Source organism: Peromyscus leucopus, chromosome 20 (assembly GCF_004664715.2).
Source record: "Peromyscus leucopus breed LL Stock chromosome 20, UCI_PerLeu_2.1, whole genome shotgun sequence".
Classification (NCBI taxonomy): domain Eukaryota; kingdom Metazoa; phylum Chordata; class Mammalia; order Rodentia; family Cricetidae; genus Peromyscus; species Peromyscus leucopus.
In genome coordinates this window covers 20319261-20342915 of record NC_051080.1, presented here as the reverse complement: position 1 = coordinate 20342915, position 23655 = coordinate 20319261, and the positions used below count along the sequence as shown (strand labels likewise).

The 23655-nt window shown below is 50.4% G+C and overlaps 1 protein-coding gene across 2 annotated transcripts; it reads left to right on the top strand.

Moving 5' to 3' along the window:
• Window positions 1–1324: 1324 nt before the first annotated feature.
• Pnpla3 (patatin like phospholipase domain containing 3) lies at window positions 1325–20367 on the top strand. 2 transcript variants are annotated; one of them, XM_028856749.2, is made up of 9 exons: window positions 1325–1593; window positions 4633–4865; window positions 6450–6515; window positions 7771–7980; window positions 10265–10325; window positions 12478–12651; window positions 14220–14352; window positions 18030–18134; window positions 19482–19751. In XM_028856749.2, the coding sequence occupies exons 1-9, from the start codon at window positions 1407–1409 to the stop codon at window positions 19564–19566; spliced, it is 1254 nt and encodes a 417-aa protein (XP_028712582.1). In that variant the 5' UTR covers window positions 1325–1406; the 3' UTR covers window positions 19567–19751. The 2 variants fall into 2 exon arrangements, with proteins under 2 accessions (XP_028712582.1, XP_028712581.1); XM_028856748.2 differs by having other exon boundaries at window positions 1328–1593; window positions 19659–20367.
• Window positions 20368–23655: the final 3288 nt, after the last annotated feature.

Below are 23655 nucleotides of genomic sequence, written 5' to 3'. Positions count from 1 at the left end.
TTTCATGGGGTAAGGGATTTTATACCTTAAACTTTTTCTCTTTTTCCTTCTGATTAAAACTGTATCAAATTATTCTACTATAGGGCTGGAGAGATGGCTCAGTGGTTAAGAGCACATGCTGCTCCTCCAGAGGTCCTGGGTTCGATTCCCAGCACCCACATAGTGGCTCACAACTGTCTGTAACTCCAGTTCCAGGGGATCCAATGCCCTTTTCTAGATTCCATGGGCACCAAGCATGTATGTGGTGCAGAGATATGCATGCAGCCAATGAGTACACATTAAAATATTAAATATACATTTTAAATAAAAGAAATTCTATTTTAGAGTAATATACAAATTATATTGCTATACATAAAATAAAATACGGCTTTTAGAATCTAAGCCACCTGGTCAAAGATGCTTTCCGTCAGAAGCCTGAACAGGCACAGACAAGACCAGAAACCATCTCGCTTCCAGTTCCCCCAACTCTTGTCTTCATGAGCACCTGCCAATCACATTTTTTATTTTTAAGTGACACTTTGACATGGAAACTTCAGGCCCTGCCTGGTGGTGGCATCCTGTTATCCTAGTTACTTAGGAAGCTGAGGCAAGAGAGTCAGAAGTTGAAGTCCAGGCTGGGGTAAAGACTGAATTCAAAGCCAACTGAATAACTGAAGGAGCCAATATATCATAAGAAAAAGAGGCTGGGAATGCAGCTCAGTGGTAGAGTGTTTGTCTAGCATACAGGAGGCCCCTGGTTCAGTTCCTAGTACTGTAAAATTAAGCAAGGGGCTGGAGAGATGGTTCAGTGGTTGAGAACCAACTACTCTTTACAGGTTCCAAGCATCCATGTGATAGCTCACAACTGTCTGTAACTCCAGTTCCAGAGACTCTAACGTCCTCTTCTGGCCTCTCTGGACACTGTACACCCGTGGTGCACAGACATACATGCAGGCAAAATACACGATAAAAAAAAATTCCTTAGTATCTTAAAAGAAAAGAAAATCTCCTACCTCTCTCCATGAATGGAAAACGTACAGAAAGCAAAATAAATAACCGCAAAAGCAGAAAACGTACAAGAAAATAAAGGAAACAATAAGTCCTTTTTAGATGGTGGCATCTCCTGTGTAGTAAAGGAAAGGAGAGTGTGTCACGGGCGTGCCACCCAGGACCTGAAAGAAAAGAAGAGCCACTTCTGTCCATCAAGCATCTAAGCCTTGGGTTTGGGAAAGCCCAGGAGGGCGGGGGCGGGGCAGGAGCCCTGTACGCCCATTGGTCCTCCCATTGGTTTATTTGCATGGTCCGAGAGGGGCGGGGCCTTGGGTGACGTCATCCGAGGACTGCCTAGGTGGCTGCGGCTCCCTAGGCTCAGAGCTGCGCACTGGGAGCGGAGCTGAGGTGCAGCGCCACCCCGAGCGCCGAGCGCCATGTACGACGCAGAGCGCTGCTCGAGTCTGTCGTTCGCCGGCTGCGGCTTCCTGGGCTTCTACCACATCGGGGCCACGCTGTGTCTGAGCGAGCGCGCCCCGCACCTCCTCGGCGAGGCGCGCACGTTCTTCGGCTGCTCGGCCGGTGCACTGCACGCGGTCGCCTTCGTATGCAGACTCCCTCTCGGTGCGTTCACGGCCACCACCCAAGGCCCTGCGTGCGGGGAGGGCCTCTCCACCTAGGGAATCGGCGACACCTTCCGGGGTGCCCGAAAGAACCTGCCCAGAGAGCTCCCACCTTTCCCGGTGCCGTGGGGCCCGGCGTGGGATTTCCGAGGGCGGGCGGCAGCGGCGCGCTGTGCACCGGAGACACTTGAGCATCTTTTTCCCGGCCCGCTCTGGCGCCCTGGTTTGAAATGGGCCCTCCACTGGGTTCTGCCAACTGGGCCATCCCGGATCAGTAGAAAAGAAGGTGCAGGAAGCAACGCAGGGGTCCTCCGGTCCCTGTCATCAGAGCCGCGAAGGGTTTGTCCTGTGTGTCTCTGGCTAATGTACCATGGTGGGTGCCGCCAGGAGGGGCAGAAGGTACCCAGACTTGAACCCTGGGTGGCAGTCCAGCCCTCTGGTCGCCTTGCGAGATGACTGCTAGGGGTGGGGTGCGTGCGTTAGAAAAGTATTTGGAACCCTCCCTAGAGATTGGAATGGATTCCCAGACAGGTCCAGTTCCACCCTTTCCTGTCTTCACTGACCTGGGGCAGCCGCCTCTCCCAGATCCGTGTCACTGGCAGTGACATTCTGGGCATTTGAATCTTGGCCTAATTAAACATTTGCCCATGCATGCATCTATGAGCAAGAGGAGGTGAATTTGCTTCTCTCATCCCCTAAACTATTAGGGTGCGATGCCCTTCCCAGTGTCTCAGCTGGATGCTTTTGAGATTGTGGGCAGGGCCCGGCTAAGTGCCCACGGGGAAGCTGCTGACACCCAAAGGTCCCTAGGCGGCACGATAATGCCCCTTATCAACCCTTATTGATCTGGGCCTCTTCAACACTTTACTCTTTGCTCAGCTGGCCAGAGCCAGCCAGGAGTGACTTTGGCAGGCACAGGAAAAGTCCCTGCTGATGAGCGGAGCTCTGCCATTGGATAGGATCAGTGAGCAGACCCTGAGCTGATGGGATTAGAAGACAAGCAGGTCTAGCTGGCTGTGTGCCTGCTTGTCTGTCTTCCCCAGTGAGGGAGGGAGACAGGAGCAAAGGTCAGAGAGAGTGGCCTCTGGAAAGGCTAGACCAGCCCAATGGCCATTGCACACCTGGGTTTCAGCACTGACCAAAAGCATTTCTTTTTTTTTTCTTAAATATTTATTTATTTATTTATTTATTTATTTATTTATTTATTTATTTATTTATTTATTTATTTAATGTAAACAAGGGACCTATCTTCAGGGACACCAGAAGAGAGAATCAGATCTCATTACAGATGGTTGTGAGCCACCATGTGGGTGCTGGAATTGAACTCAGGACCTCTGGAAGAGCAGTCAGTGCTCTTAACCGCCGAGCCATCTCTCTAACCCCCCAAAAGCATTTCTTACATGGAGGCCTCTGGGCCTTCATATGGATGGATAATTATTGGGACAAGGTTTAAATGCATTGACCTCAGGAATCTGAAGTATACCTATATCATATAGAGCAGTATTTCTCAACCTGTGGTTGGAGGATTGAATGCCCCACACATGGGAGTCGCCTAAGACCATCGGAAAACACAGATAATTACATTATAATTCATTACAGTAGCAAAATTACAGTTATGAAGTAGCAACGAAAATAATTTTGTGGTTGGGAGTCACCACAACATGAGGGACTGTATTAAAGGTTTGTAGCATTTAGGAAGGTTGAGAACTACACCTACAGAAGGTGTTAGTAACTTCGTGGAAGACGGGGCAGCCTGTGACTGTCCTATGGTCACAGAGAGGCCAGAGCTACAGGTTATCTCTGGTGGGAGCTGCTAAGGTGCATTTTCTGAAGGTTTGTGACAGGCACAGGCCCTTGGGGCATCTTGACAGAGTAGGTGGTAGGATCTGCCAGTAGTGTGTAAGTTCACTCTCAAGCCAGGCTCAGCAAGGGGGAGAGGTTTGCTGGTAGTCAGGGTTAGAGTTGGATCAGGTGAGGCTGGGATATGTCTGTCCTTGTGGAGTTCAGGATTTGCGCTGCTTGGGGCTGGAAGAGGTGGTTATATATAGTGCCAGGACAGGGTGGATTAGCCCGAGGGCTCTGGGCTGGAGAGTGAGACCAGATGAAACTTGAATGTGCCGTGCACCCACTGCAGTCTGGGAATTCTGGGCTCTGAGCCTAACATGGAGACTAGCCACTTCAGCAGCCTTTTCCGGGTTGAGCATTTTATAGACATCATTTTACTCGATCCTTTCTGTCTCCAAAAGCAAGTAAATTTTGCTCTCCTTGAAGGCAGTCTAGTGGCTGGAGAGATGGCTCAGTGGTTAAGATCCCTTACTGCTCTTGCAGAGGACTCAAGTTCAGTTCCCAGCACCCACTTTGCAACTGACAGCCACTTGTCACTCTAGGTCCTCGGAATGTGACGCTCTCTTCTGGTCTTTATGAACTCCGGCACACATGTGGTACACATAAGCTCACGCCCACACACGCATACAAATAAATTAATCTTTAAAAAAAATTTTTTTAAGGCAACCTGAAGGACAGACAGGTGGCAGAGTGCTTTCCTCAGCAAGGGGGTAGAGTTGAGAATAACATTTAGGTTATTCTCATTATTTATTATTTCTCCTGTATCTTCTAATGCTCAGTTCATTTGTGCCAAGGCTGGGGTGCTGATGTGTTGGTGGCTTGTGGCTTTGTGGACATGCAGGTGGGAGTTCTCACATACATGGGCTACTAAATACACACCACACACCATTCAGGCCAATCTTATATTTCCTAGTTGCTCCTTTGAATAAAGTCAGACAAGGGTGAAATGGATTTTTTTTTTTTGAGCCATACCCAGAATATTATCACTTTGTAATGGCTGTAAACCACTGTGAAAGAGATAATATCATCCAGTAAATCTTTGGAATGTAGCCTCCTCGAATGTGCTAAATCATGACCAAAATACAGGGTGTGTTTTATGGTGTCTTCATTGGGACCAGCCACAGTTCAGGAGTTCTGTGTGGTTTCTGGTCTCCAGTGTGGTATCCTGTTCTGTGTGTTTGTCTTCTGTCCCCAGATCAGATCATGGAGATCCTCATGGACCTTGTGCGGAAAGCCAGGAGACGCAACATTGGCTCCCTCCATCCATTCTTCAACATTAACAAGTGCGTCCGAGATGGGCTCCAGGAGACCCTCCCAGACAATGTCCACCAGATCATTTCTGGCAAGGTTTACATCTCCCTCACCAGGGTGTCGGATGGAGAGAATGTGCTGGTGTCTGATTTCCATTCCAAAGATGAAGTGGTGGATGTAAGTCCTTCGCCTCTCTGGGTGTGGTCAAATGAAAAAGCAGTGCAGGACTGTCCTTGTCTCACTGGACCGGGACTGTGTGAACACTGTACATCTAGGAAATTGGTCTGTAGCCCCTGGAAGCTGTACCATGTTAGCACTCTTTAATTCTTTTAATTTTTCCAGTGCTGGGGCTGGAAGATAGATGTAGGTGGACTTTTCTGTCCTCCAACCAGCTCCCAAATAACCACACAGAGACTTCTTATTAATTATAAAAGCTTGGCTGATAGCTTAGGCTTGTTTCCACCTAGTCTTATAACTTACATTAACCTGTTTCTATTAATTTATGTGCTGTTGCATGGCTCATGGCTTGTTACCTCTCCTGCATGTTCTGCTTCCTCTGCATCTAGTTGGCGACTCACCATGTCTCTGCTTTTCTGCTTCCCAGCATCCTCTCTGACCCCCAAATCCTGCCTAGCTATTGACTATTCAGCTTTATATTAGAACAATCCGAGTGACAAATCTTCACAGTGTACAAGAAGATTATTCCACAACAGATAGGGCCTTGGGCATACCAGGCAGGTGCTCTGCTGTGCAGCTGCACCCTTACAGAAGTGTCTCTTCCTCCTTCAAGACTCAGAGAACTGGTCCTGGGTGTGCCTCACACCCCAACTTATACATGTTATGCAGTGAGACTGGCTTCTCCAGGATGGGACCATTTCTATTTGCCTCTACTCTCAAGATCTAGCATAGAGAAGATAAGTTGCCATATCAAAATGCCATTTGGGGCCATATACACACACACACAGACACACACACACACAGACACACACAGACACACACACACACACACACACACACACACACACACACACAGGCTTTTTATAGTTCTTAAATGAAAAACTGTGTTTGACTGAATGTGTTTCTATGAGGCTGCGCATGTGGCCAGTAGCTTCATGCAATCTAATTCTCCACTTGACTTTTTGTTGTTGTTGTTGTTTTTGTTTGTTTTGTTTTTTGAGACAGAGTCTCTCTATGTAGCTTTGCGCCTTTCCTGGAACTCACTCTGTAGCCCAGGCTGGGCTCGAACTCACAGAGATCCGCCTGCCTCTGCCTCCTAAGTGCTGGGATTAAAGGCATGTGCCACCACCGCCCAGCTCCACTTGAATTTCTAGTATCTTCTGAACCGCCAATTCCTATCTGTTCTCAGTAGACACTGTGCTGTCCAGCACAGTGATTCTCAAAGTGTGGTCTGCGGGACCACTGGGTCCACATGGCTTCTAACTGACCTCAGGAGAACCCCGAGGGAGGGCCCAGGTCCGTGCTTCCTCCAGCCCCTGGGTGAGATGCATGGTTCTAGCCCCTTATGCCGAGTCAACTGCGTGGTCAGCCTGGGGGCCTGAAGATTGGAGTGTGCAGGCAAATGGTTAAGGAGCCGGTAGTGCTGATGAGACCCAAGGGCCTCAAATACGAGTGTTGAGTGCCGGTCATTCACCCAGGTGTTCAGAAGCCCAGTGTGTGCAGAGAGCCTTTTACTTGGGGAAGTACAGAAGGGCACAGGGAAGTGCTGCACCCTGTGACTGTCATGTCTCTTTGTCCTCACAGGCCCTGGTGTGCTCCTGCTTCATTCCTTTCTTCTCAGGCCTAATCCCTCCTTCCTTCCGGGGTGAGGTAAGTATACCTGTTGGGGGGAGGTGATGGGGGGTGTACAGTTGAGTGTCTGAGGCCTCCTTTGCAGTGACCTGGGCTCTGGCGCCCACGACTGTGTCTAACTGCAGAGCTGGATCTTCAGCGTTGAGGACAGAATCCATACCAGCCATTCCCATAGGATCGATCCACAGACTCACACCCATCCCCGGAGTGTCTTCCACCTTCCTGTCTGCTGTCTGTTGGATACACTGGCCTGGCTCCCTTAATCTGCTCTTGAGCACCCTGGGGATCCTCCTGGTGGCCTAATTAAAGTATAAGATGCTTAGGAATTAAATTACTCTTGTAAGGTCGTTGATTTTCAGGGGGAATTATAGGCTAGCTGTGTATTTCATTTTTTTTTAATCTTTTAGACAGGGTCTTACTATGCAACTTTGGCTAGAATTCTCCCAAGTACTGGGATTCAAAGGCAAGTGCAGCCCACCAAGAGTGAAACAATCTACTTTTTGTTTGTTTGTTTGTTTGTTTTTTGAGTGTATGTATATGTACCACATGTGTGTCCTTTGTGGGCATAGCCCAGGGACCCTACCTGCTAAGCACATCTTGGTTCTTGATACTGGTCCCCGGTCTTCTTGTGACATGATGTAGGCATATGATCGTTCCAGAATTAAGTGGAAGGGACCCAGGAGCATCTTGGTGATGTCCCCTGACTTCCTAGAATGCTTTTCCTCAGGAAGGAGGGTCAGGAGTTCAAGGCCAGCCTTAACTATGTAAGATGGTCATGAGCATGGTGACTTTCATAGATAATCCCAGCAATCAGGAGACTGAGGCAGGAGGATCATGAGTTCAAGGCTAACCTACCCCCTCCCCAAAAGAAAAATGTTACAGGAAACCAGGCTGGATTAAATATCTTGTCCCAGATCTCCCAAGGAGCAACGGGGGTCTGGATTTGAACTTGTGGCCATGTGTCTCCTTTGGGGACAGGGTTCATATCACACTCTGTCCCCAGGACATATAGCACCCCTAGTTTATATGCCCCCCTTATGCACATGATAGGGACTCACCTATGGGTGTCTACCTGGCCTTAGGACTTGACAAGCACACATGGGGTGGACTCTCATCTCCATGCGTCTCTCTGCCTGGCACCCGTGCACAGTGGGCATCCTATGCCACAGCACACAGCAACCTTGAAAGCCAGTCAGAAGCCACGGGAAGAGTGGTCCCTGGGCCACCGTATGGACTGCAGTGTCTCAGAAAACAGTATCCTTCTTCCTTACAGCGGTATGTGGATGGAGGCGTGAGTGACAATGTCCCCCTGCTGGATGCCAAAACCACCATCACAGTGTCCCCTTTCTATGGCGAGCATGACATCTGCCCCAAAGTCAAGTCCACCAACTTCTTCCAGGTGAATGTCACCAACCTCAGTCTCCGCCTCTGTACTAGGAACCTCCACCTTCTAAGCAGAGCGCTCTTCCCACCGGATGAGAAGGTGAGTGGGGTGCTGGGGTGCCGCTGTCTGCCTCTCGGATAGCTGGGGACACCTGTTAGTCCCTCCACGAGCAAACAGGGATAGACTATGCCATGATGGTGACTCAGAAATGTTGCTGTCCTAGAGCTGGTTGGTTATCCCTCTGACCACAGGCTCCACTGGGGCTCACTTGGATTGACCCAGAGTTCAGGCTCCACTTCCAGGAATCGGGGTCTAAAAAGTCAGGGCTGGGGCTGGAGAGATGGCTCAATGGTTAAGAGCATCGGCTGCTCTTCCAGTCTTCCAGAGGTCCTGAGTTCAATTCCCAGCAACCACATGGTGGCTCACAACCATCTGTAATGAGATCTGGTGCCCTCTTCTGGCCTGCAGGGACACATGCAGACAGAACACTGTATACATAATAAATAAATAAATCTTTAAAAAAAAAAAAAAAAAGTCAGGGCTGGGGGATGGTGTCTAAGTTTCTTTTCCTGTTGTGATATATATATTTATATATATCCTGACAAGAGCAAGTTTTCTGAAAAGATTTATTCAGGCTCATGTTTCAAGGGAAGTCATGTGATGTGGCAGGAGCTTAGAGCGCTTGCTCACATCGAGTCCATGGTCAGGAAGCAGAGTGATGGATATGTGCTACAACCCTGCTCTCCTTTTCTGCTTACAAAATCTAGGATTCCAGCCAGGGAGTGGTGCCACCCACAGTGGGCGGGTCTTCCTACCCCAATTAACACAACCATGATAAACTCCCACAGGTATGTTCAGAGGCCCATCTCCTATGTGACTCTAGATTCTGTCAAGCTGACAATTGGCACTACCCACAGTAGGGTAGGAGGGGTGGTACATACCTGTATTCCAGCACCCAGAAAATTGGGGCAGGAGGATGGAGACCTTGAAATCAGCCTGAGTTACCTAAAAAGACCCTTCCTCTAAAAAAAAAAAAAGAGGGCTGGAGAGAAGGCTCAGCGGTTAAGAGCACTGGCTGCTCTTCTGGAGATCCTGAGCTCAATTCCCAGCAACCACATAACAGCTCACAACCATCTATAATGGGATCTGATGCCCTCTTCTGGCAGGCATACAAGCAGACAGAGCACTCACATAAAATACATAAATTACGTTTAAAAAAATGTTTAAAAACAAAACAAGCTGGAGAGATGGCTTAGAGGTGAAGAGCATACTCTGTTCTTGTGGAGGATCTGAATTTGATTCCTAACACTCACATCGGGCTCACAATCGCCTGTAACTCCAGTGCCTCTGGCTTCTGTGAGCCTCTGTATACACATGAACGTACCTGTATAAATAATTAAAAACTAAAAAGTAAATCTTAAATGCACACACACAACCAAGGCATGGTGCTGTGCCCCTTTAATCCCAGCTCTCAGAAGGCAGAAGCAGGTGGATCTCTGTGAGTTTAAGCCCAGGTTGGCCTATATATGGGATTTCAAAACATCCAGGGCTAGAGAGAGAGAGACAGAGACAGAGACAGAGAGAGACCCTGCCTCAAAAACAAACAAATAAACAAACAAACAAACAAACTAAAAGATCGTGGGCCCTCAAGATGACTCAGTATGTAAAGGTGCTTGCTGCCAAGCATGAGGACTAAATTTATTCCTGGGAACCCATATGGCAAGAGAAGGTACCAACTTTGGTAAATTGTCCTCTGACCTCCGTATGTACACACACACACACACACACACACACACACAATATTTTAAATGAATCAGGGGCACTGCCCCAGACATTTGGGGTTTCTTCTTTTGTGATGCTGAGGATGGAAGCCAGACAAGGAGCGCTGCACTGAGCCACAACCCCCCAACCCTCACTGGTGGATTATGGGCAAGAGCTACATTGCTGAGCCACGCCCCTAATCCAGAACTTTTTTTTTTTTCACTTTGGTTCCTAAACATGATTCTGATTTGTACCATGGCAAGGAGCCACCAGACTCAGAGCTTCCCTTTGCTGACTGGTGTTATAGTGCAGCCACCATGTAGCCACAGGTGTCCTGAGAACTAGGCTGCATGTACTGATGTTGCTCACCAAGCGTGATGCTCGGCCATGAATGTCCAGGACAGGTAGGGTAGTTCCGTGTTGGTTGGAGTGACAGCTTAGCCCCAGCCAGGCGCCATCTGCCTGGAACATAGATCTTGCTGGCAGAGTTTCTGTGGAGAGGACATTGGAGCTGAGACCTGGGGAAACCGAATCAGGGTTCCTCCAAGCCTTGGATGTCCTTGGTCCTCAAGAGAGATGGCAGTCATGGTCCCTGTGGTTCACCTGTCTGATTTGTTCACAGGTGATGGGAGAGCTGTGCTTTCAAGGGTACCTGGACGCCTTCCGGTTCCTGGCAGAGAACGGTAGGTCTAGGCTGGGGGTGACCGCAGAGTCCTTCGGTTCTGTCATCCATTCTCATGGACTTCCCCACAGTCTCACTCTGCCCACTTCTCAGCCCTCTGGGATAGGAAGCCTTTGCCCCTTTCGTAGATGGGATGCAGGCTGGAGAGGATGCAGGGGCAGCCATTCTGAGGAGGGCTGGGATTTGAACCTGGGCAGCCTGACGCCACCCTAGGGCCCCTCCTCTGCAGGCCGCTTGTTTCTTTCTCTTTGAGCTCTTTTGTGAGTCTTTAGTGTAATGGGCTCAGGTGTGACAGGGTTTGGGAGCAGTTTCCGGATGAGGCCATCAGGATCTGGGCCCCAGCCCATGACGGGGCCCCGCCCACTGGATGAGTCTTCTTCCTAGCAGGCCCTACACTTGAGTCATCCAAGCTCACCTAGGCCATGCTGGGCTGTGTATATGTAGTCACACAGTGGAATGGGATTTTGATATCATGACTACCTTAGTTTACTCGGGCACGTCCCACAGTCACACAGTGAGGAAAGCTGGTCCTTCTTTAAAAAAAACATGTCCCTTGTCACCAGCTGGGCCTGGTATCGTGGACCTGTCATCTCAGCTACTCAGGAGGCTAAGGCAGAGGATTGCAGTTCAAGGCCTACCCTGGTTGCCAAATGAGCTCGAGACCAGCCTGGGCCACTTAGTGAGACCCTGATTTTTTTTTAAAAGTTCTTGAGTCAGGGGCTCCCTAAAAGGGCTGGGGCTGTAGCTCAGTGCCAGTGTGCTTGCCTAGCACAGAGAGGGCACTGGATTCAGTGCCCAAGCCCATCAGGAAAAGAAAGGAAGAGAAGGGAAAGGAAGAAGAAAAAAAAGAGGGTTGGTAGAACATTTGCCTGGCATGCGTGGTTTTGAAGCACATCTGTGGAGACAGGAGATGGTCCTTTTGTAAGGACAGATGTGTGTTCATCCACTCTGAAGGCCGCAGGGCCATGGCAAGCAGCCTCCGCAGCCTCATGAAGAGGCGGGATGGGCATGTGGAAGGGCGGTGGTGAACTGGCGGGGAGATCTAGGTTTCGGGCTGACCCTTGAGATTGAGATCGTCAGGGCCTGAACAAGAGAAGGATGTCCTGGAGAGTGTGGGCCCTGGATGAGTAGGAGAGCTTGGGAGCAGGAGTCAAGGCCTGTGGCTCCCAGAGGTGATGAGAGGAGGCCCGTGTGGCTGGAGTGACACAGGGTGGGGACACTGAAAGAGGGACAAAGAGGGCACAGGAAGTGTGACGTGTGGACTTGGGAGCCACTGAGGGCTGCCAAATCAAGGGTGGAGCAAGCCAGAGGAGAGCTGCAGTATAGTGAGGGGAAGCAGTGCCCAGCACCCCACACAGGTGCAGGCATGCACACAGACATGCACATGCACAGACACGCGCACACAAGGGGTTGGCTACTTTATCCAATATGCTGCTCCATCTTGGGATTGGAGGACATTGATTTGTTTCAAAAAAAAAAAAAAATCCTTCAAGGTGTTGCTTCTCGGTTAGGCTGTTGGCCCAGACCTGCAGTCCCAGGGCTTAGGGGGCTGAGGCTGGAGGATTGCAACATCAAGGTCAGCCAGAGCTATATCGTGAGACCTTGACTCAAGGGAAAGAAACAAAAAAAAATCACGAGGGAGAAGAAAGACAGACCAGGATTAGATATGGCCCTGCCTGCCTCTCAGTACTTGGAAGCCGTGTGGTGGAAGGGTGTCACCAGACCTGGCTCTGCCGAGTAGTGGTCGTGGGACTCTGAATGAGTCTCTGTGCTTGCGTCTCCTCAGCCGGTGAGTGGAACTGGTGATTCTGGTAGCTGTTGAATGGCCCCGGGGCTGTCGTTCAGGGCCTGCGATTTGTAAAGTGCTCGGCCTGTGGGAGAAGAGATATTTGTTTGGTGTAGTGTTTGACTCTGAAGCAGAGAGAATCCCACGTAGCTAGAGAGTGAGCGAGTGAGCGAGGCAGGGACCACACTCCCATCTGCCCGGCTGCACACACGGCACGTCTAGTTCTGATGTGTCCTGTGTGGGATTATAGCAGGCATGAAGTTGCTATGTTGGCTCGCCTCCCCCGCCACCTGGGGCTGAGTGTGGCTGGGTAGCTGACAGCTGTCTCCCATCTCTACCCTCATGGGCATCTCCCTGTTCTTTGCAGGCATCTGTAATGGGCCACAGCCCGGCCTGAGTCTGTCCTCAGAGGAGATGGAGTCAGAAGCCACACCGCTCTGCCCGGAAAACATGGGGGACAAGCTACCAGCCAGCCTGTACCTTACAGCTGTGCCCTGGGATGAGAGCATCCAGGAGACCTTGTCCCCCCAGCTCAGCACAGGTACTGCTTGCTATACTGGGGCGGGATGAGACTAAGGTGTGCCAGTCATGGTCAGTGTAAGCAACTGGGCCACTTGCTGTGTGTGAGGGGAAAAGGGATTATGGGGACAGGCCATAAAGACATCTCCATCTACTGCACAAGCTGGCCACTGCCACCCATCCCTGTACCTAGAGGTCATGACCAGGAGGAACGCTGATCCAGTTGAGCCCAGGATACCCACACAAGCTCCAGCCCAGCAGCCAGGCCCAGGCCCACCCTGCCAGACTGCCTCCCCACTGGCTCCAGCTCTGATTAGAGCCATAGATATGAGGGAGGACCTGGGATCCAGCCTCTGTCTCCCAGCTCTTCATTCAGAATGCCTTTGGGGGTCACAGTTGTCCATTTGTCTCTCCTTGGCTCCCTCATTCTTCAGCCATTTTATATACCTCCACGTGATGGATTCTGTGTCACTGGCTGCCGAGTGGACAATGACATGTTCTAAATGTTTGTGTCCCTCAAAATTCCTGTGCTGACAGCCTAATGTGGTATTGACCTTAGGAGATGAAGCCAGGAGGATCAGGGGTTCAAGGCAAGCCTTGGCCACATAGTGAGCTCTGAGTCAGCCTGGGCTACGTGAGACCCTATCTCAAGAACACAAATGATTCTCACACTGAAATCCAAGCTCCCAGGGGGATGTGGTGTTGGGAGGCAAGCATTAGGACAACTCCTGGGGGCAGGGCCTTCCAAATGAGATGGGTGCTGTACAGAGGGCCGGTAGATATCCTCCGCTACTTCGGCCCACAGAGGTGCTACCTATGACCTGGGCCCTCAGCGGACACCAGTGTCCGCTGGCGCCTTAACACTTGGCCTCTTCCGGCATCCAACTCTGTGAAGAGTCAGCGTTTGTTGTTTATAAGAGTGTTGCTGAGTAACCGCGGCGGCATGTGACCGTGGTCCGGTCTGCCAAGTCAGACCGACTAGCCCACAAACAGCTTCCAGCCAGGCCCGAGAGAGAGACTCAGCCATGAATGGAACCCGGTGTCTGTCCTTCAGGCAGTAGCTGTTCTGTGGGTGGTGTCAGGAGGTCATCAGGGGGATCAAAGGTCAGGCTGCAGGAAGCAAGAGGCAGCGGAGGAGAGGAGTGAGGCCAAGGGTGGCTGGGAAGCGGTGTGCACCCTCATCTGGAAACATGAGAGAGCCACAGGCCTAAACATGTGCCGGCAGAGGGGAGGGGGGAGGTGGGAGGGAGAGATGGAACTCTTTTCCATGTCTTCTTTTCTCTCCGAGACTATCTCACTGGGTAGCCCACACTGGCCTCCAACTCGAAATCCTCCTGCTTCAGCTTCCCAAGGGCTGGGATTAGAAGCCCGAACCACCAGGCTTGGCTGGTGATTGACCTCTGCACCACCCTGGCTGTGAGAGGAACGGCTCACAAACCGCAGTGTGTCCCGTCTGAACTGCTGCCTGGCTGTCGGCTCCAGGCTTCCTCTCTTTCAAAGCTGGTCTGAGCCCTATTGGGCAGAGGGGGGCTCGAATCCTGGTATTCTCAGGAGCCAGACAGAGCTGTGGTTCCAAATTGCTCTTTTCAGCTCTGAGTGAAGCGATTAAGGACAGAGACGGCTACCTGAGCAAAGCCTGCAACCTCCTGCCCATCAGAATTCTATCTTACATCATGCTGCCCTGTACTCTGCCTGTGGAGTTGGCCATTGCTACAGTCCACAGGTAAGCATCGAGGCCTGGAGTGACAGTTCAGTGAGCTGGTAGTGGCTCTGGCCCAGGCTGGCTGTATGTGTCACAAGAGAGGCCCTCCTTCCTTCAGCCATGGCTATCTGCAACATGGTGTAAGCTCTGAAGCCATCTGCAGACTCATAGAGCTGGCCATGGCCTTAACTAGCCCCTAGTCCAGCCATTCATGATCCCCTGGGGAAACTGAGGCAGGGAGGGGTAGAGGCCACAACACTATGGCCACTGAGCTGGTGAGTAGGAAGGCCAGGCCTAGAGGCAGGTCCTTGCTGTCCTTGGGCCTGTCTTTCGAATCACAGTATTGAGCTGAGAGGCCCATGCCCTCTGGCCATTGTTGGATGGTGTAAGTCCGAGTCAGCAGTTAGGAGACAGAAGTGAGGTGGCCTGGAACTTGGGGCTCCCACTCACACGGCACAGTGGGGCAGCAGCTCAGCTCCGCCATCAGACTGTCCTGGCCTAACACCTGGCTGCACCCTTCCACAGCTGCGTGGCCCTGGACTAATGAATGTACCTCTCTGCACCTCAGCTTACCTTTGAAGAGATAGGGGTGAGCCTGCCTGGGGCAGAGGATAATCAGAAGGCCCAGCGAGGTCCTGCCTGTGGCATGTGCCCACATGTTCAGCTGGCAACAGTGATTTGTTTTCAGGCTTAGGAGCAAAGTGTCTGAGACTTCTGAGGATTTGGTTTTCTTGTTGTTGCTTTGGAATTCTGGGTATTTGCATAGGCTTACCAGTTAAGCAATTTCAAACAGGCTAAAAAAAAAAAATCAGAAATGTTTTGAGCATCATGCCAATACTCAGAATGTTTCAGATTTTTATACTGGGTGTGGTGGTACACACCTGTGGTCCTAGCACTCTGAATGGAGGCTGAGGCAGGAAGATCAGGAGTTCAAAACCACCCTGGGTCACAGCGTTAGTTAAGACTAGCTTGGGATACATATATAGAGACCCTGTCTCAAAAACAGAATGTGCCTGGCTGGGCATGTAGCTCACTGGTGGAATGGGTAGTTACCATGGTTCAATGCCTCAGTCCCAGTACCACAAGGAAGGGGGGGGGAGGGAGAGAGAGGAGGTGAGGAGAGAGATGGAGGCTGAGAGGGAGAGAGGCATCATCTGGAAGTTCTGGCTGTGCCATTTGCCTTGGCCCTCTCCTGGTGTCCTTGTCCTGTCTCATCTGGACTGGTGCCTCAGGGCCACCACACAGCCCTGCCCTTCCATGTCCTAGAACTCACTCTGTAGACCAGGCTTGTCCTCGAACTCAGAGCTCCTCCTGCCTCTGCCTCCTGAGTGCTAGGATTAAAGGTGTGTGCCACCCTGGCTGGGCCCTGTCTTTTTCTTGGTGTTCTCGATTGTTTTGCCGAAGCGGAGCCCCACCAAATCCCTAGGGAAACTTCTGCTGGCCTCCCTGGAGCCTCCGCTGTTTTTTTTATATCAGCTGACTGCTGAGCAGCTGCTCAAAGACCTGCAGCCCACAGTCTGTCCTCTTGAGCCCCAAGCCAGGCTCTCATGGGATTACTCATGAGGAGTCCACTTCCACCTGGTTCTCCTCCTCTGTGGCTGAGTGGCTTTGTCTTTCTGGCCCTTCTGGGCTAGTCTTTCATTCCACCGACTGTCACTTTCTCAGTCAAAGCCTGGCTCTCCTGTGGTTTGGGGACTGGACTTTCTGTAATTATGTCTGTAATTCCTTCTTTTCCATGGCCATTCCTCCCCTTTCCTGGGGCTCTTGTGAAAGCCTTGTCTCTGGGTTGGATTCCGGGCTCAGGAACTTTCTCTTTTCTGCATTTTTCAGACCTTTGACTTTTTGCCTCCAATCTGAAGTCTCCTCAGATTTGCCTTCCAGTCCCATTCTTCGGGTTATTTTTGTTTAGTTGGTTTGGTTTTGGTTTTCGAGACAGGGTTTCTCCGTGCAGACCAGGCTGGCCTTGAAAGCAGAGATCCACCTTTTTCTGCCTCCTGAGTGCTGGATTAAAGGTGTGCACCACCACTGCCCAGCATTCTCTCTGGTTTTAACATTAGCAGCATAAGTCAACTTCTAAACTGACAGGTCCTTCCTTCCTGTTCTTTTATGTGAGCATTCTCTTCTTGTGTGTGTGTGTGTGTGTGTGTGTGTGTGTGTGTGTGTTGGGGGAGGGGTGTGGAGGGGTATTTCTGTATAAGTGGGAGTGTATGTGGGGGTGGGGGTGTCTGTATGTTGGGGTATTTTTACATTTATTTTTATTATTATTAATATTATTAATTGATATAATTAATTTACTATTATTAATATTATGATTGATTGATTTTGTGTGAGTGTGCGTGTGCGCGCATCTGTGCAAGCACTCATGAGGGCCATAGCCTGTGTGTGAAGGTCAGAGGATAACTTTCCAAAGTTGGTTCTCTCCTCCCATTGTGTGGGTCCTGGAAATCAAACTCAAGGTGTCAGACATGGCCCAAAGCATCTTCACCCTGTGAACCATCTCTCTGCCCCGTGTGTACAAACTTTTGAGCCAGAATTTTAACTCCGAAGCCCAAGCTAGCCTGGAACTTACTGTGTAGACCAGACTGACCTTAAACTCAAGTCAGCCTTCTGCCTCAACCTCTCATGTGCATTCAGGGTGTCAGGCATGATTCAACCCCCCATTTGCACCCCACTTATGTTATTTTATGGTCACCAGCACAGCTCCCAGGCAGTGACTAATGCTGACCCAGCCCACTACGGCAGGAGGCAGGTCTCTCCTTGTCTTTCCTAGAAGCTTGGATATGCCACCAAGCTTTACAGTTGTACTGGTCCTTGGCAATGTCTGGCTCCCTCCCCTTCTGGCCGAGGCTACAGAATCTCTTAGCCCAGTCAGCCGCTCACAATTACAGCCCAGCTGCTTGGGAAGCTAAAAAGCCCAGGAGGTCTAGGCCAGCCTGACAAGAAAAAACGAGACCCTGTGTGAAAAGAAATAAATGGAACCCAGGTCTGCCTCCGTGCTTCTTCTCTATCTGCTCCACGACAAACCTGCCATTTGGGCAGGTCTGCTCACACACCTCTGGGTAGGACATGCAGCAAGCTAGAGTCTTGTGGGTATCCCCTGCATTTCCATTTTAGCGCCCTGCAGCAGCCCAACCTCTAATTTCTCCATCAAAATCCCTGGGCAGCTTTAATGATCCAGTGACCCCCTGGAGAATGGGCCTCCTGCTCTGGGTTGGCACTCACCGGCAACCTGCCTCTTGCCAGAGCCTACCGATGTTTTTGGCCCCCATGGTACTATCATTGGGTTCATGGTGTCCACGAACAGCTGGCCTCCGTGGAGAGCCTAGGCCTCAGCCAGCACTTGCCATCAGCCCTTGAGAAATTAGGTTGACTGACCCCACTGAGCTGAGGCCTTGCACATTCATTCCCAGGAGTTTTCTGGAAGCCTGAGTGGCCTGGTTTGCTCTATGGATTTTAGAAGGTTCACTGATGTGATGGCAGCCAGATCCGCCTTAAGGAGCTTATCAGATCGGGCTTAGACGTGCCAGTGGCAGCTCCTGTGGATGAAGGCTACCCTTGGGAGATGGCTGCTTTTTATTGACTTTTCTTCTGGTTTATCTTCAGGCTGATACAGTAAACCTGTGTGTGTGTGTGATATGTGCTTGTGTGTTTATATGTGTAGTACATGCACGGTGGTGTCCTTGGCTTCCTTCCCACAGGTTAGTGACGTGGCTCCCTGACATCCCTGATGATATCCAGTGGCTGCAGTGGGCGACATCCCAGGTGTGTGCCCGAGTGACCATGTGCCTGCTCCCCTCAGCCAGGTAAATAATTTGGCCCAGGGTATGTGGGCCAGATGGGCATCCCTGTTATTCCCAGGGCTTGGGTCGTGACAGCCCTAACAAGCCAGGCTCAGCCACCTGTCCCCAACAGGACAATTAGAGTAACAGTGAAAAGCAGAGAAAGGAGATTTATTCATAAATAAAAAGGTTCAGGGACCCCACCCACCCACCCACCCAAAGTTAACCTTTGGAGTACTGACAGGAGATTTAAGTTTAAATAGAGGTATGCTAAGCAGTCCTAGTCATAGTGTGGTCCTGTCCACCGTTGTCCCGGCTCCAGGCTCTCCTCCAAGATTCTGGCCTCCTCTCCTCAGCAGGAGACTCCTGGGGAAATCCCAATTCCTTGGCCTTCGTTGTTTCAAAGGTCTGAGAGCTGAAGGAGGCGCACCGTTGTCCCTTCAGAATGCTTCTCTCCTGTCAGAACTACTACAGGGTTTATGCCCAGGCCGCATGCAACATTCCAGGAACATCTGACTTGGTGATAAGGAGTTTGCCCTTCTGTGCAGGGCGCATCTTGAGGGAGGCCCTGACTCCACCAGATAGACACCCCAGGACATCTGCTGCCCTGGGAGTCCTTCACCTAGGCTGTGAAGGGAGAGGAATGACAGAGTGGAGGCAGAGAGGAGGAGCTGTGGGCTCAGGGGACAGAGGGGATCGAGGTACTGAGCAGCATTGTTGTGCCTGTGGGCAGGACCCCTGGGCAGCTTGAAGAGGGAGGCAGTCCCAGTGACTTGTGGGAAGTGGGTCCAGGAGGGGCACCTTGATGGAACGGCATGCTCCTGTGAAGGAAGCCCATGGTCCAGCTGAGGGCTTGTTAATGGGTGAAGCTGTGGATATCCACAGGGGATGTTCAGACAGTGGAGAAGGCCACAGGCTTAGGGGATGGGGACTGTCACCTCAGCACTGAAGGCAGGAAGAAGCTGTGGCTCTGGGCTGCCCCTGCAGTGACCAAGTATGTGACGGTGGTTCGATGCCTGGCACCATCCTCCCTGTACCTGGTAGGTTTGGGGTGGGGGGTTCAAGAGGACACCGAGATAGGGAATAAGGTGTCTATTAGAAGAGTTATTAATGCCATGGACAGACAGATGGACAGGGGGCAACAGTGTGGTGGGGGCTTTCAGGCAGTTCAGGCCCAGCACCAGAGACAGACAGCGTGGTGGGGTCTTTGGAGAGACTCTGAGCCCACGTGGCAGAGGAGGGAACCCCTCTTAGATCTTCTGAGGCTGAGGGAGGGTCACAGCAAGAGTCTGCAGCCAGGCTCTTTGACTCCCAGGCAGGAGGCAGGGAAGCAGGTGGAGAGCAGGACGTGACACCCCTTTGATGTTGTAGACGCACTTCTCTGGTGGAATACTGTGCCCCAGCAAGCAAGGATTCAGTGTCCCAGGAGGTTCCTGTGAAGATCTGCGAGACCTGAGCAGAGGCTGGGTTCTCACCAGATTCCTACAGTACTGGAGACCCAGAGCCTTGGGAAGGGCCTCCAACCTTCCTTCCTTCTTTTCCATTCAGATCCCAAGCACCTAAGAGTGACCATGGAATACCCAAGCATGGACACCACTCATCGCTACACAAACCCCAGTGCAGCTCTGCCGGCTTGTAAATTGCTGGTCTCTCTGCTTCCTATGAACTTGTACATTCCCCCCTGGGGATGGTCCAGGAGGGGCCAAAGCTGAGGCCACCTTGCCTTCCACCCCGAAGCCCAGCTTGACCTGCAGCTGGAGCAACGGTGTCTGGATGGTGGGAGGGTGGGTGGGGGTGTTATGCTCTCTATTATACAGTAGAAAGGGTTCTGTGACTTGTGGAGGTGCCTAGGAAATTACTCTCGAGGAGCTGAGCCCCTGGGCGCTGTGTGGTGACCTCATGCCTCTGACCCCAGGATGACAGGATCTGGGCTAAATTGGTAGTTCACAGAAATCAAAGGCAATGATTTGGTTTTCAGAAAGCCACTTTTGGTCTGGGTGAAGTCTGGTGCTTGAGAGCTCACCCAGAGAGGAGGCTCCACTGTCTCTCAGCCTGTGAATGATCTGGGATGCCAAGCAAGGGCAGCAGTGTTTGGAAACAGGAATCCAAACTGGGCGATCTCATAAGGAAAATTGTTGGAGAAGTATAAAGGGATGGGATGTGGCTGTCCCTGAGAAGTAATATAAGCTAACTTAATACATTCAGGGACACCATTGGCTCTTACTAAAATAGTTTATAAAGAATTTTATATAGGGCTGGAGAGATGGCTCAGAGATTAAGAGCGCTGGCTGTTCTTTCAGAAGTCCTGAGTTCAACTCTCTGTATCCACATAGTGGCTCACAACCATCTATAATGAGATCTGGTGCCCTCTTCTGGCCTGCAGGCATACATGCAGGCAGAACACTATATATACAATAAATACATAAATCTTAAAAAAAAAAAAAAAAAAAAAAAGAACTTTATATAAACACACATATGATCAGTGAGCTGTGAAGAGAATTAGCCTTAAAATAACATCTCTTGTATGTGGGGGAAAACAACCCAGGCAGGAGCACAGTGGACCTCTGCCTCTGCATCCTCAGCCTGGCTTGCTTTCTCCACTGTTTCCAGATCTTTGTACTGTCACCAACCATCACTGCCTCTCCCGTCTACTCCACCAGCCTTAATGGGGATAGGCATCCACTTTTCTCAGGTGTATGTATGCTGCGGGTGTGATGTGTTTCCTGTAATTCACATGAGATTCGAACATAAAAAACAACAACAAAAAAGCTCGAAACAAGGACCTGCTCATACTCCTGAGCATTGGCAGTGAAGGTATATGTCTCCCATGTTGGAGTTTCCTGGAGTCCTAGTGAACCCAGGTTCACACAATCATCCCACCCTGGTGTACATACTCTCAGCAGGGTTGATCCTGATTGGACAGGGGACGACTCTGGGGGAGAGAATGTGGTTCCGAGGTAAAGCTTAGCTCTAGGCTACCCAGAAGAAAGACCGTGGAAAGAAGACAAAGTGGGAATGGGGACGTAGCTTAACTGGCAGAGTGCTTGTCTAGCATGCATGATGCTGTGAGTCCAGTCTCAGCACCACATAAGCTGTGGTGAGACAGGCAGACATATCCCAGCACTCCAGTTGAAGAGCAAGAGGATCAGAGGTTCAAGGTCACCTTGGCAGTTAGAGGTCAGCCTTGGCTAAGTGAGACCCTGCCTCAAAAAGACAAAACAAACAAACAAACAAACGGCAGGAGCTTCCTTTACCCTGCCTTGAGCTGCCCCTTTCTGGAAGTTTATCATCAGCAGAGAAGAATATTCCTGCCACCCTAGCAAATAAAATTCCTGCTGGTTTGGAGCCCTGCACTGTCAGGAACACCCAGAGTGGAAAAGTTACCATCGGGGAGCAACGTCTTGACCTGCTAAGCAGGTAGCAAAGCTCATTCATTTGTTAAAAACAAGTGTGGATGTGTACATGCAAATGAGTGTGTCCACAGGACTGAATGGATACACCAAAAATACCCACAACTGTTAAGGGAAAAGGGTTCATAATCAACGTGAAAAAAAAAAAAACAATAAATATGATGTTTTAAAAATGTACCTTCAGTCTCTTCTGTCTCTCTCCTCCTACAGTCAAAAGGGCCTGTGGGGCAGCTTTCTCTATAGGTTTGTGTCCTCTCCTCTAGGCCTGCATGCTAGATGCTCCACACTGCAAAATATGAGTGGGGTGTTGCTATATAGCCCAGGCTGGTCTAGAACTCTGTGGCACAGGCTCACCTGGAACCCTCTATTCTCCTGCAACAGGCTTCCCAGTGCCATGTTCACACACACACACACCACCACCCCAGCCTAGAATGTGTGTTTTTTAGTAACCACTGGGAAATGACCATGGTGACAAAGGGCTGGGTGAGTATGACACTCTTAGGCCACAGATGAAGCTAGTGTGGAAGCCTTGAAAATTATATGAGCACTCCCAGGGGGCACAGCCAGGAACAACCTGAACAAAAGCTTGGATCATGGGCAGAGTGCTCAAGTGAGTCACCCTCAGTTTAACTCAATGTAATCATGATACCATAGACTTATTTACTGAGCCACACTCTGTTCTAAGCTCCAAGAATAAAGGGGCAGGGGAGTGATAGTTTCCTAGTGAAGGACTACAGTTCCCAGATTCCCTTGTGGACTACAATTATAAGGAGCTGCATCCCATCTCCCTGTGTAGCCATCCTGGCCATCCAAACACGTAGGTGACAAAATACTCTCTCCTTGTGAATAAACATGGTCCTGCCTAGGGTCAGACCAAACCTCTCTTTCTGCCTTCTATCTACAGCTGCTATTTTGTTTTGTTTTGTTATTGTTTTGGGACAGGGTTTCTCTGTGTATCCCTGGCTGTCTTGGAGCTCACGCTGTACACCAGGCTAGCCTCGAACTCAGAGATTCATCTGCCAGGCCTACAGCTGCTTTTTAATAATCTATTGGGGGAGGACATGTGAGGGCTAAAGTTATGTTTTAAGTTTAAATTACCGTCCTTAAGAGATCTATAAAACAAAAATGCTTCTGACCTGTGAGCCTCACTTGCCCAAGGACAGATAACTTCCTGGAATGCTGGGGGATGTTTTCCATATAAGATAACAAGCCACATGTTTCCGCTTCTGTAAACAGGCTTAGTTGCCCCAACTGAACAGGAGGCCTTGATCACACATAGGTAGGTGAGAGGAGGTTTCTTAGGCAAGAAGTACGTCAGGATGTATGCTTGCCATTGGATTGGATGAAGGCAGGAAGTATATAGCCTTGTGGGTTTGCCTTTATTGGCTTTTGTCTAATGCAATTTGGTGCCATAGTCTAGGAACACGGTATGGTCCTGGCCAGTGTCTATAGTCTTGGCCAGTATTCAATAATACTCACAGACAGCTCACAGTTGTCTAATGTCACTCACTTCCTTCAACGGATGGCTCCACTCACCTTTTTAAAAATATGAATCTGTCCGGGTAGTGGTGGTAGACGCCTTTAATCCCAACACTCAGGAGGCAGAGGCACAGGAGGATCTCTGAGTACAAGGCCAGCCTGGTCTACAGAGTGAGTTCCAGGACACAAGGCAGCCAAGGCTACAACAGAGAAACGCTGTCTCGAGAAAAAAAAAAGGATGGGGGGGGGATATATTTTAATTGAAAGATAAAGTAAAAACAAACACATGTTTCTGAGGAGCCTGTGACGGGGATCTTTATTGACTCTTTTTATTTTATGTGTGGAGATCGCCTCAAGATTACAACTTCTGGAGTTTGTTCGCTTCTTTCGCCATGTGGGTCTGAGGGATTGAACTGAGGCTGTCAGGCTTGGCGGCAAGTGCCTTTTACCTACTGAACCCGCTCGAGGAACGACCCCACCCTCCACACTCACCCTTTTTTACTGAATCCTGGCGAAGGTGTTACGGTGTTGACCCGAGCCACGCTCGATGCCCCGTTCCAGGAGCATACACTCGTCTCTCGTCCCTTTCGTCTTAGGTCACGCCTTAGACGTGAAAACGAGGCTCCAATGACTAGACCGGTGTAAGCCACCAGGGA

Excerpts from the sequence above, each read along its gene's own strand:
- Pnpla3 (XM_028856748.2), top strand. The coding sequence starts at position 1,407 with ATGTACGACGCAGAGCGCTGCTCGAGTCTGTCGTTCGCCGGCTGCGGC. Across the intron at positions 4,866-6,449 it reads CCAAAGATGAAGTGGTGGAT|GCCCTGGTGTGCTCCTGCTT; the intron begins GTAAGTCCTTCG and ends TTGTCCTCACAG. Across the intron at positions 18,135-19,658 it reads TGCCTGCTCCCCTCAGCCAG|ATCCCAAGCACCTAAGAGTG; the intron begins GTAAATAATTTG and ends TTTTCCATTCAG.